This window comes from Neofelis nebulosa, chromosome 3, assembly GCF_028018385.1.
Source record: "Neofelis nebulosa isolate mNeoNeb1 chromosome 3, mNeoNeb1.pri, whole genome shotgun sequence".
In the NCBI taxonomy this organism is placed as follows: domain Eukaryota; kingdom Metazoa; phylum Chordata; class Mammalia; order Carnivora; family Felidae; genus Neofelis; species Neofelis nebulosa.
The window spans coordinates 137,579,584-137,598,038 of record NC_080784.1 but is presented as its reverse complement, the minus strand read 5'-3'; the positions used below and the strand labels follow the sequence as shown (position 1 = coordinate 137,598,038).

Here is an 18,455-nt window from a genome sequence, read left to right as displayed (position 1 = left end):
ATTTTCCCTTTTGGTGCCAAAATGTCTATTGAAGATTCCCCTCTTCCTTCCCCCCTCAAACCAGGATCCAGTCAAGGTTCACATATTGTAGAAAATATCCAAGGACAGGTTTAATCACTCTTAGTGCATATACTTGTTTTTCCCTCCAAAAGGCAAGAAGAGCTGTAAGCATTATTTTTCTTAGCCATGAAAGAGTGATGTCCCTTTGGAGAGCTCAGCACTACTATATGATCTCAGATAAAATGAAAATTTGTGGTGACAGTAATATTCCACATTTGAATACAACTCCTCAGATTTCTAAGTTATTTTGTATTATCCCATGGATTTCATCTTCAGGGATCTTTATTCCTAATTTGGAATTTAACACTCATATAACTGAAACCATAAGATCTAGTACAATTTTAATGTATAATAGAGTTGGGTGTCATTGGGGAAAAATCAGAATGAGCCAAAAATTTAGCAAACACTTAAAACAGGCCTGGAAACTAGATCAGATTTGAATATTGTAGGTAGCATTATAGGACTGGCAAAAAATAGAGTAACGGTACTGCAGATTGGGAGAATCAGCTTGATTCCGTTTGGAGATGACTGGTCACCATTTACTCAGGACACACTCGCTGAGCTCCTGGTTACAGGCATGGCAGTGGCGGACAAGACTCTGGTGGGCGAACCCGAAACCTAACTGTGTCCTGTAAACTGTGGCAGACCTAGGCTGCCTGAGGGACATGCAGGAGCTACACCACTGCTCTGAGGGGCTATGAATTTAGTTGTTGGTTGCTGCTCTGCCAAATCACCACAAGTCTATCTTCCAGTTTCGGACATCAGAAGTTCAAAATGGGTCTCCCTAAGCCCAAATTGAGGCATTGGCAGGGCTGTGTTCCTTTTGGAGGCTCTAGGGGAAAATCTGTTTCCCTGCCTTTTCTAGCTTCTAGAGGCTGCCTGCATGCCTTGGCTCATGGTCTCTTCCTCTGTCTTCAAAGTCAGCATTACTGAGACCTCTTGTTTCTGTCATCACATCTCTGACTCTCCTCTCTTGCTTCTAAGGAACCTTGTGATGATATGAAACTCACCTGAATAATCCAGGCTAATCTCCCCATCTCAAGGTCAGCTGAGTAGCGAATTTAGTTCTGTTACTTTAATTCACTTTTGCATTGTGACATATTCACAGGTTCCTCAAGACATGGACATACTTGGGCACCCTTATTAGGCTTTTGATAGGCTCCCTGAAGAAAGGTTTTCTAGAAGTGATATCAAAGCTGAGACCTTTGGGATAAACAGACACTAGCCAGCAAAGCCAGGCTCAGAGGAGGGAAGCACGTTACAAGAGCAAAGTGTCATGAGAATAAAACTGTTCATTCTGGGCATGCAGGAAGTTCAGTTCTGCAGAGCATGAAGTGGCATGGTGGGCATGCCAAGAGCCCTGGCTGGAGAATACGAGGCGGTTGGATCTGAGCAGTGGGAAGTTCCTGGAAGATTTTAAATGGATGATTGACATAATCAGATTTGCCTTTTACTAAGGCATTTTATGTGCTGCTGATGCACATTGGGTTTTCTCTGATCCCAGCATTGGGATGCACTAAATAGTGTAACACCTGATCAGAATAGTATGGCTGTGCATTGGAGCATACAATCACCTTTTTCTTTCAGTGGGGGACTAGAACAGGGCTGCAAAGATTTGGAGGACCAGTCTTTTCCTTTTCAATTCAAAATTAGAAAAGGCAAAGAGGCTTTATCGATCATAATAAGTTCAGGATAGGACCATAGAACTGATCACTGAGATAATCAGATTTTTGTAGAATATAAAGTCCTCTGACTGTTCATCTTCGTCACAGAGGTCTTGAAGACCCTGGTACCCCACTCTTAGTTCACAGTACTGCTGACTCACTAGGAAATAAGTTGATTTAGTCTCCCTCCCAAGCACAGATAGAGGCAATTTTGTCCAGTGTTCACTTCTTGTCCTGGGAGAAAGCAAAGGAAATCCGTGTGTTTATGGACAAATGGAGGAACGGAGAGAAAATGCTGAAATCGGGAATATAACCTAATGTTATTTCAAGTAAAAACTGTTCAGCTTCAAGATTTTTAAAAGGCCTCCTCCTTTTATGCACAGAGCTCTGTGTCCTTTTGCTTGGTTGCAGTTTTAATGCTAACTAGTACAGGGATCACCATGAACCTCAGGGGACCAATAGTGGAGAAGCTGACCCTGACTGACTCACTTTTTAGGGGATCTGATATAAAAAGGTTGGAAGCTTTGAGTGATTTAATACATTATCCTTTGTTGAATTCTAAACTGCTTACTTACCTTCATTAGTTTAGAGACTTTGGAACCATGATCTTGAGTAGACCGGAGCCCATTCTCTTGTTCCTGTCTTTTCAGTCCCCAGGATTGGGAAGTACCTCAGTTCTCTTTCCCTGACTACTGGTTCACCTGTGGTCTTCAGGAGTCATCATGATCTATAAATGACACACACTAAACCATACTGACACTGCAACATTTTGTAAGTTTTGACATACGCATGTATCTGTGAATTCATCACTATAATCAAGATTATAAACATATCCATCACCACCAAAAGTTTACTTCTGCCCTTTTGTGATTCCCCCCTCACCTCCAGGTAACTACTGTGCTGCTTTCTAGCACTTCAGATGAGTTTGTATTTTCTAAAATGTTTGTATAAATTGAATTCTATGCATATGTGTATGCATATAAACATATGTATGTACATTTTTATCTGGCTTTTTTACTCAGTGTAAATTATTTTGATAGTCACCCATATTATTCCTTTATATGATATAGCCCAACCTGTTCTTTTCCCTGTTGGACATTTGAATTATTTCCAGTTTGGAAATATTACAAATCAAGCTACTGTGAACATCTGATGTACAGTCTTTGTGTGGATATATACTTTCATTCCTCTTGGGCAGATGCCTAGGAGTGGAATGACTGCATCATGTGATGGATGTATATTTAACTTTTTTTTTTTTTTTTTTAACGTTTATTTATTTTTGAGACAGAAACAGAGAGAGCATGAACAGGGGAGGGGCAGAGAGAGAGGGAGACACAGAATCTGAAACAGGCTCCAGGCTCTGAGCTGTCAGCACAGAGCCCAACGCGGGGCTTGAACTCACGGACCATGAGATCATGACCTGAGCCGAAGTCGGACGCTTAACCGACCGAGCCACCCAGGTGCCCCTGTATATTTAACTTTTTAAGAAACTGTCAAACTATTTTACAAAGTGGTTTTCCCATTTTACATTCTTGCCAGCAGTGCATGAGAGTTTCAGTTTCTCCACATTTTCTCCATCAGTTTGGTATTGTTTTTAAATTTAGCCATGCTCATAGATGCATACTAGTGTTGTATGTGGTTTTCACTTGCATTTCCCTAATAACCAATGATGTTGAACATTTTCATCTGTGTATTGCCTTTGGTGTATTGGCTATTCAGATATTTTGCCCATGTATTTTAAGTGGATTTTTTAAAATTAAATTTTGAGGGGCGCCTGGGTGGCGCAGTCGGTTAAGCGTCCGACTTCAGCCAGGTCACGATCTCGCGGTCCGTGAGTTCGAGCCCTGCGTCAGGCTCTGGGCTGATGGCTCGGAGCCTGGAGCCTGTTTCTGATTCTGTGTCTCCCTCTCTCTCTGCCCCTCCCCCGTTCATGCTCTGTCTCTCTCTGTCCCAAAAATAAATAAAAAACGTTGAAAAAAAAATTAAAAAAAAAAAAAAATAAATAAATAAAAATTAAATTTTGAATTATTTATATATTCTGGATGCAAGACTTTTACTAGATAATGTGATTTGCAAATATCTTTTTCTAGTCTATGGCTTGTTTTCTTGCTCACCTAGTAGTGTCTTTTGAAAAGCAGAAAGTTTTAATTTTGTTGAAGTTCTGTTTGTCAATTTTATCCTTTATAGATCACACTTTCATTGTTATATTTAAGAAATCTTTGCCTAACCCAAGTTCTCAAAGATATGTACGTTTTATAGTTTTATGTAAATGTCTGTGATCTATTTTGAATTGATTTTTGTAAGTGATATGAGATATAAAGCAAAGTTCTTTCTGTTCCCTTTTTAACATATGGATATACAGTTGTTCTAGCATCATATTGAATTACCTTTCAACTTTGTTGAAAATCAGTTGACTGTATGTGTGGATTTATTTCTGGACTCCTTATTCTGTTCCATTGATCATTTTTTCTATTATGCCCATACAACAGCTTGATTACAGCTTTATAATAACTCTTAAAGTAAGTCTTTCAACTTTGTTCTTTTTCCATGCTGCTTAGGCTCTTCTAGGTCTTTTGCCTTTTCATGTAAATCTTAGAATCAGCCTGTACATGACTACAAAGAAAAAAATGCCTATTGAGATGTTTATTGGGATTGCACTGAATCTGTGGATCAACTTGGGGGAGAATTGTCCTTTTAATTTCCCTCCTGTGTGGTTTCAAATCAAAGCTATATTGCTTAGAGCTGTGTAAACATGGGCACTTAACCTTTTGGATCCTAAATTTTTTCACCTAGAAAATGGAAATGATTATTTACCTACCTCTGTGGTAATGTGAGGGCTGTTAAATAAGTCCATATTTTTAAAGTGTTTTGCTCTTATTTTCTAAGTATACTTTTACCGTAGGAATTGGATTTACAAGATAATAAACTTATTTCTTTGACTTTTATCCATCATTTCTCAGACATATTTTCTTTAAAAAAAATTTTTTTTTTCTTAACGTTTATTTATTTTTGAGACAGGGAGAGACAGAGCATGAACGGGGAGGGTCAGAGAGAGGGAGACACAGAATCTGAAGCAGGCTCCAGGCTCTGAGCTGTCAGCACAGAGCCCGACGTGGGGCTAGAACTCACAGACCGCGAGATCATAACCTGAGCCGAAGTCGGCCGCTTAACCCACTGAGCCACCCAGGCGCCCCTCTCAGACATATTTTCATTAACGTTTAATATTTGGAAAATAGTAGTTCTGCATAGTCCGAAGCCTTCGTTTTATGTAAATAAGTGCAATGAGGTCTCAAGCATGGTAACGTGGCCAAAACTACTCAACTAGCAAGAACAGATGAGAACTTATTTTAATCTTAAATGTTAGCATGAGTTGACAGACTCAATTCATTCAACACATATTCATGTAGTGTTTCATAAAAGCCAGCCACTGGGCAAGTTCCTTTGCTGACCTCTTAGGATTTGAGAGTGAGGCCAGTGAATGGTATTTCCTCTTCTCACAAAGCCTGTGGACTACTGGAAAATAAAGACAAGCAAACAAATAGTTTTGATGTAAACTAATATGTAAAAATTAGAGGAACTGTGGAAGCACAGTTGAAGAACAGCTAACCTGGAGCTGGAGGTGAGCAAAGACGTTTTCAAAGGAAATAACCTGGAAGCTGAGGTCACAGGCTGAGGGGACAGTAGCTAGATGTGGAGATGGGAACTGGGATGAGAGCAAGAGAGAAAGTGTGCAGTTTGTACTTTGTACATAGAACAAACATCTGCATTCAAGAGAGTATGGCACTGTGAAAACTGGGGAGTCACCAAAGAGGGGCTGGAAGAGCAGGGTCTCATCATGAAGAACAGTAAAAGCAATGCTAAGTAGTTTGGCTTTGTCCCGGTGGCCTCAGGCTGCAGAGTGGTAAAATCAGATTTGCAATTTAGAAAGATTATTTTTATGTTGAAATGAATTTGAGAGGCAGGATAGAGGGCAGGGGGATGAGCTATGTGAGAGGGGATGATATTCAGCAAGGACAGAGCAGTGGGTGAGGATGGAGATGGGAAAAGATGAGTGACGGGCTTGCTCCTAACTGAATGGGTTTCCAATATTTGAGTAGCATAGCTCTAAAATATCATTATTTTGGAATCATCTTTTATTCTTTAGTTATTAGAATGGAATCGAAAAAGCCTAGTTAAATCTTCAGAGTTTCATGTTCAGTTTCTTTAAGGTATATAAAATAGAAATCAGAAGCTTAATTAATAAAAATAAAAGCAGGGCAGCTATCTTGAGAGTGGGGGGGGGCAGTTGTGGCGCATCACCATTATTGCCAAGTAGACTTTAAGGTAGCTTGCTGAGAGCTTTGTGTTTGGAAGAGCACAGTTTGAGTTCTAGTCCAATGCTTTTAATTTACGAGGAAACCAAAGGCTGGGTTTCTTGTATTTTCTTTCTTTAATTTTTTAAATGTTTTTTACATTTATTTTTGAGAGAGAGAGAGAGACAAAGCATGAACAGGGGAGGGGCAGGGAGAGATGGAAACACAGAATCCAAAGTAGGTTCCAGGCTCTGAGCTGTCAGCATAGAGCCCTACATGGGGCTTGAACTCGTGAACTGTGAGATCATGACCTGAGCTGAAGTTGGCTGCTTAACCGACTGAGCCACCCAAGAGCCCCCAAAGGCTGAGTTTCTTAACCAAAGGGTCAAGTGATTTGCCTTTCATCACAGTAATAGAGTAGAGGTGGAATTAGTGCTGGCAACTTCTGATTCCTAGTCTAGTGCTGTTTTGCAACATGGCGATGTTGCCTTAGGGAGCCAGGTCCATTAATCACCATCTCTACCACCACTCACACCACACCTACAACACTCTGGGTTATTGAAGTTTAAAAAAAAGGGTGGTAGGGAAATGGAAAAGAGAAGTGATGTGTTCCATCATTCTAGATGTCAAGGACCTGCTGGCATGTCAGACTGGCAGCAGTGCCCTGACATTTTCAGGGGTTGTTCTGTCTGGTGGGTTATAGTCATCAACATCTCTCTCTGTTTAAGCTGCTTTGAGGACAACTGACTCGGTGTCGCAGTGGGAATTCAGCATGTCTATTTCATTTGTTATTTTTGGTATGATGACACATTTAATTTAATAATTGTTTAATAAGAAAGTTATAGTTAGTAAACAAAAAGTTTATTATTGCTTTACAAAACCTGTGAAAGTGTTCTCCCGAGGCTAAAATTTTATTTGGTAAGCTACTTAATGAGGAATTGAAAGACTTGATTCAATCATAATAATAGCTTCCTACTTCTTTGACTTTACTGAGTCCTTGGTGTTATATTAAATGCTTTCATTCTTTGGATGAAGAAACCGGTAAAAGGGGTGATGACGTTTACCAAAACTTGGTTGCTAGTAAGGGCTCAGTTCGGTTTGAGATTCTGGAACCTTCTGAATTCCTAAGCACTCATTCCTTGGATCACTTCTGGCCCAAGGTTCTGCTCAGTGTTCTTTCTGCTTATATTCACCTGTAAATATTCCCTTTCCTCCAGCCCAGTTCAGCACCTTTGCCTCAGTTTCACCCTCTGTAAACCACTCTCCCAAAGCACATGTACGTGTAGCACTCTTTACTCGAGGTTGCAGGGGGTGGAGGGTGGTGGGTGTGGGAGAGGGGAGGACATAGGGGTGGAGACACATTAGAGCTGAATCAACAACTTTAAAACAATGTTTGATAGATCTGCTCTTAAAATTCCTTGGTCACTCAAACCCTGGAAATTCCACAGTGACCACCTTTGTCAAAGGCTAGAGCATATACACACAGCTCCTGTACATGTGTTCTTAAAGGTCAGTTTGCATTTTAAATAACTTTATAAAAAATATTACCATCAAATAAAATGCTTTTGATCATAGTTTATGTATCCATAAAGCAGGTTATAATGTCTGTTTGACCTGCTTCACTGAGGTTGTCTCTTGAGGATCTAAAATGAAGGAAGTGAAAATGGCATATATGCATATATATATATATATATATATATATATATATATATGCACGCCAGTGTAAGACACTCTTTTGTTGATGGCTTTGATTGTAATCAAAAGGAAACTGTGCAGTTGATCGGAATTAACATGTTCTCTCAGTTAAGTAGCAAAACAACCAACATTTGACTCTTGTTGGTAGGTTTCTGATTTAAATAATATAGGAGCTTCTCTTTGTGTCTTTTGGTTAAATTAATCCTTTATATTGATAGATTTTAGCAAAGATGATCAAACTTTCTAACAGGAAGTACAATAGTGCTTGGTTATTCAAAGTTCTTTTTTTGTTTTAAGTTATGTAACTGAGATTTGACACACTGAGCAATAAGTGAAGTACCTTGGCAAGCAGGTACTCTTTTCGTTTTTCAATTTTGCAAAGTGATTTTCGTTTTTCTTTAATTTTAGGAAACAGATATTGATGATAGATATGGAGATTTGGATTCCAGAACCGATTCTGATATTCCAGAAATTCCACCATCCTCAGATAGAACCCCTGAGATCCTCAAGAAAGCTCTGTCTGGTTTATCTTCCAGGTATGATTAGGTGAAGATGACTATAATGGGTGCTCAGAAGTTGTGCGGTTATGCCGGTTGATGTAATAAATCTCACTTTTTCACAGTTTTGGAACTGTGAAAGAGAGGGTTTATACTTTTTCACCAGATATGCTGCATGGTACTAAATGCTTGATGTATATTCTTTCATTTAATCCTTACAGTCCTGTGAAGTGTGAGAAAACCAAATCTCAGAGGTTATCTGATGAAGGTTACAGAGCTAGGAAGGTGTAGACCCGAGACTCTTGTCCTAGTTTTGTCAGATTGCTCAAGCCGCTGATCCATTTACCACATCAGGTAGCCTTTCTTGGTATTGGAACGTCTAATAAAGAAAATTCCATATTCTCTGTTCCCTGTTTTTCAAATGCCAGACATAAATAGGTCATTCTTTTTCTTTTACTGAGCTTAAATTATCACCCCAAACTCCACAACCCTTTTATCATTTTATGTTTGCTATATTTTTTAATGTTTGATCACCATCAAGATTCAGCAACTTTTATATTGCCCTCCGTTGTATACTTTAGTAATATGAATTATAAAAGTTACAAAAGCAAAATAAATGTAGGCTTTATCCAGATTAATGTGTGAAATCTTAAATGTTGGTATAGAACAGTGTTTTTCCAGCTTTTTGATTATGACACACAGTAAAAGACATATTTTACACCACATCCCAAGAGACACAGAAATGTATATTTTAACTGTTGCAAAAATGTTATGAAGCAATTCTTGCTATTGTGTGTGATACCCTCTGATTTCTTTTGATACTGTTCTATATTATGGAACAAAACGGCTAGTTGTGACTTACTAAATTGGTTTTACTACCTGTAAGTCATAACAAAAAACACTGGTTAGTCATATCTAATAAATGTAATACAAATTTTTCTGTTTTTTAATTTCTAAGAGATAACCATATTAGAATAAATTGATTCAAACAAATTTTCATATTTTTTAACCAATAGAATAACTTTTTGCTGTCCATTATTGAAAACATGATTATTATTTTTATAGTTCTTGATCCTAGTTTTTCTGACCTCATTCACACATATACATTTGCTTTAAAATCTTATCAGGTCTATTTCAACTCTGAAATTATTTTTAAAAGCTTTTTAACGTTTGTTTATATTTGAGAAACAGAGCATAAGTAGGGGAAGGGTGGAGAGAGAGGGAGAGGGAGACACAGAATCCAAACCAGGCTCTGAGCTCTGAACTGTCAGCACAGAGCCCGATGCGGGGCTGGAACCCACAAACCATGAGATCATGACCTGAGCCTGGACGCTTAACTGACTGAACCACCTAGGCGCCCCTGAAATTTTTTTATACTGATGTTATATAAAAATGATGCTGGGACACCTGGGTGGCTCAGTCAGGTTTAGCATCTGACTCTTGATTTCAGCTCAGGTCATGATCCCAGGGTTATTGAATTGATCCCCATGCCAGGCTCTGCACTGAGCATGGAGCCTGCTTAAGATTCTTAAGATATTCTCTCTCTCTCTTGGGGCACCTGGGTGGCTCAGTTGGTTAAGTATCTGACTTCCGCTCAGGTCATGATCTCATGGTTTGTGGGTTTGAGCCCTGCATCCAGCTCTGTGCTGACAGCTCGGAGCCAAGAGCCTGCTTTGGATTCTGTGTCTCCCTCTCTCTCTGTCCCTCCCATGCTCACGCTCTGTCTCTCTGTCTGTCAATAGTGAATAAATGTTAAAAAAAAAAAAAAAAAAGATATTCTCTCTCTCCTGCCTCCTCTGTCCCCCCCTTTGTCCCTCTCCCCCACTTGTTCTCTCTTACTTTCTCTAAAAAATAAAAAAAAAATACCTCTAAAGAATTATTTCTTTAGTGTGTCATTTATATTAGATTTTTCCTTAATGATGAAGGGTTTTTCCCTAGTGTAAAGTAACAATAGCAAATAATAGCAGCTGCTATTTCTTGAGCATATGCTCTGTGCTAGGCACTCCTCCAAGCACTTTACACATACTGACTATTCTCACAGCAACCCTGTAACAGGTTCAGTTATATAGACCTATTTTATAAATGAGGAAATTGAGGCACAGAAATGTTATATGTCAAGGATCATGCAGTCAGTAAGTGATAGAACCACATTATGAACCTAGGTATTGTGTTCTGTTTATAAAACAATTGGTTTTGGGGCACCTGGGTGGCTCAGTCGGTTGAGCATCTGACTTCGGCTCAGGTCATGATCTCACAGTTTGTGAGTTCAGGCCCTGTGTCGGGCTCTGTGCTGTCGGCTCGGAGCCTGGAGCCTGCTTCCGATTCTGTGTCTCCCTCTGTCTGCCCTTCCCTGCTCATGCTCTGTATCTCAAAGATGAATAAAAAAAAATTACAATTAGTTTGAAAAAATGAACAATAAGTAATATATAACAAGTTTCAGTCTTCTCAGACTTTGCTCTAAAGGTTACATGAATGTTTCAGACTCCATCTTAATTCATTTTAGGCTCTTTTTAATCTAATACCCAAAATGGTCTGTCTTGAAAAAATTTAGAAGTTGTAGATGCATAGAATTAAAAATATTAATTGCATTATAAAATTACATGAATTGCAGGGGGGAAAAAAAAAACTCTTGTAATCTTCCCGCCAAAACATTGACACCTAAAATATTGTGATGTTTACTTTTTGAAGTTTTTTTTTTCTTCTGCGTTGTGTGTATTCTGCGTGTGTGTGTGTGTGTGTGTGTGGTGTATAATATAAAAATAGCATTGTACTGTTTCTTACCTTCTGGTTACATTTTCATTCTGTGGTATTAGAAACTATATCATTTTTTTAATGACTTAAATTTTTTAATGACTGCATGATATATTCCTTTGTATGACTGTAGTTCAGTTTATTCAACTAAACTAAAATTGCTGGGCATTTAGCTTGTTTCCAGATTTTCACAATTAAAACCAACTCTGTATTAAACATTTTTCTTTATAGCTATGTTAAGATTTATGCTCTTTTTTTTTTTATGTTTATTCATTTTTCAGAATGAGAGGGACTGTGCAAACGGGTGAGGGGCATAGAGAGAGGGAGACACAGGATCCGAAGCAGGCTCCAGGCTCTGAGCTGTCAGCACAGAGCCCAACTAGGGGCTCAAACCCACGAACTGCGAGATCATGACCTGAGCCAAAGGTGGACGGTTAATCCACTGAGCCACCCAGGCAACACTAGATTTATGCTCATTTTTAAGGCTTTAATATATCATATTAAATAGAGCATAAGGTGTTGAAATTGGAAGAGGCCTGAAGGTTTTTAGGCACTTGGCACATTGTCCCAATTGACTTGTGTGTGGGTCTTGTGGAGATGAATAGTCACTTAACCAGTTAAGTCTGATTCTGTCCATTAGTGAAGCTCTTCTTCAGCTATCATCTCATCCAGGGGCAATGCCCTGCTCCCCCTCACCCGAAACTGCACAAGTGGACATGTGCATTGACTGGAGACATTTTAGGTTGTCACAAGAGATAGCACTACTAACAGATAATGGGTAGAGGCCGGGGAGGATGTTAAACATCCTATAGTACACTGAACAGCTCTTCACAACAAAGAATTCTCTGGCTCACAACGTTATTAGCACTGAGGTTGAGAAACCAAGGAAACATACAGGCATAGCCTTATACTGGGTGCTCTTGTACTGTATCATGCCATTTTCCTTCTCTCCAAGAACTTGCACACTTCCTGTCCAACCTCCAATGGCTGGTAGATGGACTTTCTCAAAAACTTTTCTTGCCAGATGGCCCACAAAGTACTTATTTATTCTTGAGGAGTGTCTCTGTATACTGATTCTTGGCTCAGGTGAACTGTTTTGCCAGCCCAGGTTCTTGATGACTCATGATGTTTGTGTCCCTAGGAAAATATTTTTTTTTAAACCTCGTCATTACTTTTGAAATAAAAACCACTTAATATCTGTAGTGACAGTAAAACATTGTACATCTCGTAACTGATTTGAACAATAAGTATATGACAACTTTAGATAACCACTTGTAAAGAGACTCCTGAATTATATACTTTTTGGAAACCTCATTTCTAGCTCATGTAGTTCTGGAGATATGGGACTGGAATGAAAATCTCCTATATTGATTCTGAGTTCCTTTTTCCAAAGCAATTGTGAGGTGATAACTTGGACCTGAAATCAAGGCTGTCTCTAATGTGCTCATTGTAGCATGGTAAAAGAAATCAATAATTTGAATTCAGAATCAGGTTTTCCTCTGGTTTTTGGTAATAGTGATTTTTTTTTCCCTCATATCGTGCTCTGTTTTGAATTCAGTGGTTCTCCCTTAAAAGATGTCTTTCAGTCACTGTATCCATGGATATGTAGAAGTATGTTCTTTTATTTTCTTTGTATTAAGTATTCTTGAGAGATTTGAGGAGTCTGTGAAAATAATTAAGAGAATTAGTCTTTCACCTTGTTGGGGGAGGGGAATTTTTCTGGGAAGGGAAATAGGTATATAAAAGATAACTAGGTGAAATATGTTTCTTGATGGCTCAGGTTTTCAGTTATCACGGAACTTTTGGATGGTAGGAAGAAAGTAGGTCTTCTGTTTAAGATCTCTGGTTCTCAGCAGCTACCATCCTCTGAAGTTCAAAGCCACAGGCGTCTAACAGAGGTACATGTGGACATTGGCAACATCCACCTAGGGACTGATTGGTGACACTTATGTAGTGTCTGTCATCTTCTATGGGTTCTCAACAATTCTGACTCTGAGGATCAGTTATACAGGAGAGCTAAATACGCTTCTGGGTTTCATGCAAACAGGACGGGGTCACTATCATTATCTCTGTTATCATTAGAGACTGGTTTATGGTCCATTATGTACCTTTGACTAGCTCTGTGACCTAGCCCAGTTCCCAAATCTATTCATTAATCCATAAAGAGTTATGTATATAAAACTCAGTGGAACCTTTCAGCTCTAACAGTTTTTGACTCTCTGCTCATTTCGGTTCAGTCCTAAAGCCGAGAGTCTAGTGAGAAATTTATGAGCCTCATAGTTTATCACACAGCAGAGAGAAGGAAAGTCGTGTAAGTATAATGTGACCACCTCATGAGAAACCGTGGAAGTTAGGTGAAAGAGTTTGGACTTAATGGTGTTGACATTTTAGACCTTGAGTACAGAAATGACCTCATAAAAGGGATATTTAATAAATATCTGGAAGATTGGTGAGAGCAGGGAATATAATCAATATTTGATAAATGGATGAAGTCAGCTAATTTTTTTATAGAGAGGAGAATGAAAGCCTGTGCTTAGAACACTGTGTGTGCATGTGTGTGTGTGTACATATATGTGTGTATATATATATGCTACTATCCTTTAAGATGAATCCAGGTATCTTGTATCATAATTTAAATGCTGCCATTTGAATTAATAGACATAAGAAAAGTCTTAAAACTTTACTGTGAGTATAATGTAAAATGAGTGTAGAATGAAGAAAAGCAGGGGGAAACAATTTTAGATTTCAGAAATATCATCCATATATAGGTGTTATTAGAATCCTTTTGGTTTTACACAGTGGCTGCTGACATTTTTCATGACATGGCCAAAGAAATAGTGACAGTATCTGTCAAATATGCTGGGGGTGAAACGTGAGTGTCCTGGGTGTGAGGGGAGGGCTGTTGGGCACCCCGGGCCCTTCCTAACCGCCAGAGAGGATTGAGGGAGATGAGTTCTCAGCCTAGCCAGACATTCAACAGGGAAGGCCTGCTCTAAGGAACAATTAAAGGCCCAACGATGAGGAAATAATGTTGTGCTTTTCAGACTCTGTGTCTAAGTGCAGAAAGCCAGCAGCACACTTAGAGCTCTAGGAGAAAGTGATCATCTGTCTGGCCTTGCCCTCAGTGACTGACCTGCTTGCCTTCTTCATTTCACTGAGATTTCTGTGCTCTGTAGTTGTGCTTCTGTATTATCCTTTCTTTACTTTCTCTCATTGGAAGTCTGTGTTCTCTGTCTATACCACCTTAATAAAATCATTGTTTTTATATACCACCCCAAAGGATAGATCATGGTTTTTTTTTTTTAAGTTTATTTATTATTTTGAGAGAGAAAGTGTGTGCATGCATGCGCTGGGGAGGGGCAGAGAGAGGGAGGAAGAGAAAATCCCAAGCAGGCTTGCACTGTCAGCACAAAACCTCATGTTGCTGACACTCAGAGACTGTGAGATCATGACCTGAGCTAAGATCAAGAGTTGGCCACTTAACTGGCTGAGCCACATAGACACCCCTTAAAAAAGTGTTTTTTAAGTTTTTTTGTTTATTTGGAGGGAGAGAAGGATAGATCATCTTTACAGAGGGCTTTTTGCACCTGCCTTCTTCCCTTCTGAATGACCCTGGTGGGGTGTGCACATATCCACATTGGCCACCTCACTTCCTAGCCTAGTGATTCATCCTCATTCACACTGAACAAAAATTAGTTTCTTTCTTTGGCTAACATAATTTTACACTTAATTTAGCTCTGAGTGAGTGAACAAATGCTGTTGGTTAGATTTTTGTTTTTGTTGTTACTACAGGTGAAGTAAGGGATTCTTTTTTTTTAAAATATTTTATTTATTTTTGAGAGAGTGCAAGTCAGGGAGGGGCAGAGAGAGGGGAGCAAAGGATCTGAAGTGGGCTCTGCACTGACAGCAGAGAACCCAAAATGGAGCTTGAACTCATGAACCAAACTGAGATCATGACCTGAGCCGAAGTTGAATCCTCGACCAACTGAGCCACCCAGGTGCCCTGAAGCAAGGGATTCTTAAAGTATAGTTAGGGAAAATATGAAAGTCTAATAATACTGAAACCACACAAAAAACTCAATACATTAAATACTAACTTTATAAACATTTTCTTTATAGGTGGAAAAACTGGTGGATTCGTGGAATTCTTACTCTAACTATGATTTCATTGTTTTTCCTGATCATCTATATGGGATCCTTTATGCTGATGCTTCTTGTAAGTGTTTTACATTTTTCCAAGTATCTCTTGCTTTGTTTTTCAGCACTGATATGATTGAAGTAATTTGAACATGTCATAAAAAATAAAGTAGTTCAAGATTTGGTAACAACAAATTTATTTCCCTTAAGCATTTTCTTCTTCATGAAATTATCTGGACCAACCTTTCCTGTTTGCAAAATGGCCATTCAGTGTATTCACTCAGCAGAGATCAAGTATATGTAATACATAGTATTAGAGATTGCTAACGACTTCACACACTCATGACATCATCATATGGGACTATTAGCTAGATCCCTAACTTGAAAGAATTCAATCTAATGGCAGAGATCTATAAGTAACCATATGAATAAATAGTATAGTAAATAAGTGGGTAACTTTTTGGGAGATCTAAACCAGCCTGAAAGAGAGCAGAGAGGACTTCCAGAAGAGTTTATGCCAAAGTTAAACCCTGAAGAAGGGGCTGGACAGGAGAGGGCCTTCCAAGGTGGGGATATCATAAGCAAGACATGGGGGTAATGAGAGAGTGTGGTTCGTTGGGGGATTTGCAACTGGTGCCTTTGGAGGGTGTCTAGGGATGAGACCAGAGAGGTGAACAGAAGCCATTTTGGGAGTGTGGGATTTTGTTGTGTATGGGAAGTCCAACAAGTCATGAAGCCAGACAAGTATTTTAAGATTTTAAATCATTCGTTTAGTAAATGCTCCCAAGATGCCTGCTATGTGCCAGGCATTGTGCTGCTTCTGGGGTATGATACATCAGTGCTGAGAAAAGCACACATGTCTCTTCCCTGGGGAGTTTACTATCTGTGCTTCAAAGAACTGATCAGAAATATAATTACAGGGGCACCTGGGTGGCTCAGTCGGTTGAGCGTCTGACTCTTGGTTTCTGCTCAGGTCGTGTTCCCAGGGTTGTGGAAGGAGCCCTGCTTTGCACTCCATGCTGAGCGTGGAGCGTGCTTGAGATTCTCCTTGTCTGCCCCTCTCCTCTGCTTGTGCACGTGCGTTCTCGCCCAAATATACATATAGAGAGAATATATTTATATAGGATAGGGTGCTGTGAGAGCAAGGGGGGATCTGGAAGACTTTCCAGAGGCATCCTGTCTAGCACGTGTGCTGCAGTTTAAAGTTTGAACAGGTTGGGGGGGTAAAGGGGGAGCTTGGGGACAGGAGTGTCACAGCAGAGGATTCCTGTTTATGAAAGCCTTGATATCCAAAGAAGCGTGAAACATTTGGAAGTGGTGGGAGTGGGAAGGAGACCTGCGTTTGTTTAATAGATTCATCAAGCACTTGAGGGTGCTGAGTGTGTTTAGCACAGGGAGAGCCTTGCTCTCAGGGATAGGCACAGTGTCCCTCTTTTTTGTTGTTTCTTTTTCATCTCATCTCCTTTAGCTGAGCCTCTTTCACCCTTACCACCTCGCTCTCTGGCTGCTCCAACCTGTCTGCTCCCCTCCATGCCCAGTCCTATTCCTAGTGATAGGCATGGGCAATATGATACGGTTTTCCTTTCAGTCTATAAAAGAATAAATAAGTTTTGAAGTGAAATAAGACACGATTGGGGAAAAAAATCCCATCAACTCCTGACCATCAAGCCCTTTCACTTTCTTTCTGTTCCCTCATTAGTTTTGTACTTCCTTGGGGGTATCAAGGTAAAAGGAGTGAATAAGAAATCACCTTCTCTGTTCTGTTTTTGCTGACATCGTAAAGAACTTTTTCTCACAGAAAAACAGTGGATAGTGCATAATGTGAGGCCAGAAGATGCTGAGTCTAAAAACCAGGTAGGCCGGTGTGAGCATGGTCCCAGTGTGACTCCAGGGAAGGGCCCACTTCTTTTCTTCTCAGTGTGCACCTATGGAGGGTTGTGAGTGCCAGTGAGTTTGGGCCTTTCAGGAGTGAGTGGGTACAGAGCACTTCTCAGTGCTGTGCGCTGAGTGATGGGCCAGGGGACAAAGGGATTGGGTGATAGCTGACAGCTTGGTAAGGCTTTGTGGATGAAGGGACCTTTCATCAAACCTTGAGGGTCTGTCAGGGTGGAGTGAGCACCGAGAGTAAAGGTCCAAATGGCTAGATGTGTCAGGAAAAGGCAAATGATGTCTTTTTCCTGGAGCATAGGGCCTTTGAACTTGGAAAAATAATTGGAGATCAGATGCTAGAGGGCCTTGCAATACTGTGTGAAGAAGTTTAGGATTTATTTGTAAAGGATTGGGGAGCCATTGGAAATATTAAAGATCATTTAAATTATTATTCCCCTTTAGGAGGTAATTTTGATCTAAGACATTGTAAAGCACCAGCATCCTTGATACATGGACACAGGCTGGTCTGGTGGGCTCTCTGTGAGTAAGTTACATTGTTCTCCAAACTAAACCATTTGGTGTGGTAACTTGGGCCAGAATTTGCAGATAGAGACTAATTTTCAAGCACCCTTTTATGAGAAAATTCAAAACACCTTTAAAGATATCCTTGCATATTTGGATTTTGGTTTTTTAAAAGAGAATTATAAGCATACCTAAAGTACTTGAGCTTTCTTGTTTATTTTTTCTGTTATGAAAGGAAAATACCATTTTAATACGAGTTCTGTTTCATTGGTGAGCTTAATCAGAAGAATATTAAAGATCGAGTTAAGTAGATTTGAACTGTTACTGCTCTTACTTAGGTTTATTGTAATGCATGCACACATGTACCATGCATACATACACATGTTGTATTTATGATACGTATATTAAGGAAATATGGGTGGATATACACATATGCACACACTGTTGGTACTCAATTGTGATACTACTTTTATGTGATTTCAAGTCTTATTTATGCTCATATCCCTAACTAGGTCATTTATATTTTGAGAGGCTTGCATTTGCCCTACAATATCAGCACTCGTAAATGATTGATTCAAGAGAATTTTATTAAAAACTTATTTCTACCAAATGATAGCTACTACTTTAAGACGGAACCATACAGGAACTTTTTTCTTCAATCTTCTATTTATAGCACTTACATGTTGCATTCGTAGCTTGCAGTCACACTTTTTTAAAAAACTTTTTTTTAGGTTTATTTATTTCTGAGAGAAGGGGAGACAGAGAGAGAGAGACCAAGCTTGAGTGGGAGAAGGGCAGAGAGAGTGGGAAACAGAATCCGAAGCAGGCTCCAGGCTCTGAGCTGTCAGCACAGAGCCCGATGCGGGGCTCTAACCCATGAACTATGAGATCATGATCTGAGCCAAAGTCGGATGCTTAACCGACTGAACCACCCAGGCACCCTGGAATCACACTTTCTAGGTGATGGA

At 39.6% G+C, this 18,455-nt stretch overlaps 1 protein-coding gene across 1 annotated transcript in view; it reads left to right on the top strand.

The window, feature by feature from the left end:
• The window catches only part of CDS1 (CDP-diacylglycerol synthase 1), a 71,016-nt gene that overhangs the window by 9,570 nt on the left and 42,991 nt on the right, over nt 1–18,455 (top strand). The window contains exons 2-3 of the mRNA XM_058722009.1: nt 8,120–8,247; nt 15,079–15,175. Coding sequence (XP_058577992.1) covers nt 8,120–8,247; nt 15,079–15,175 — 225 coding nt within the window. The remainder of the gene's footprint in view (nt 1–8,119; nt 8,248–15,078; nt 15,176–18,455) is intronic.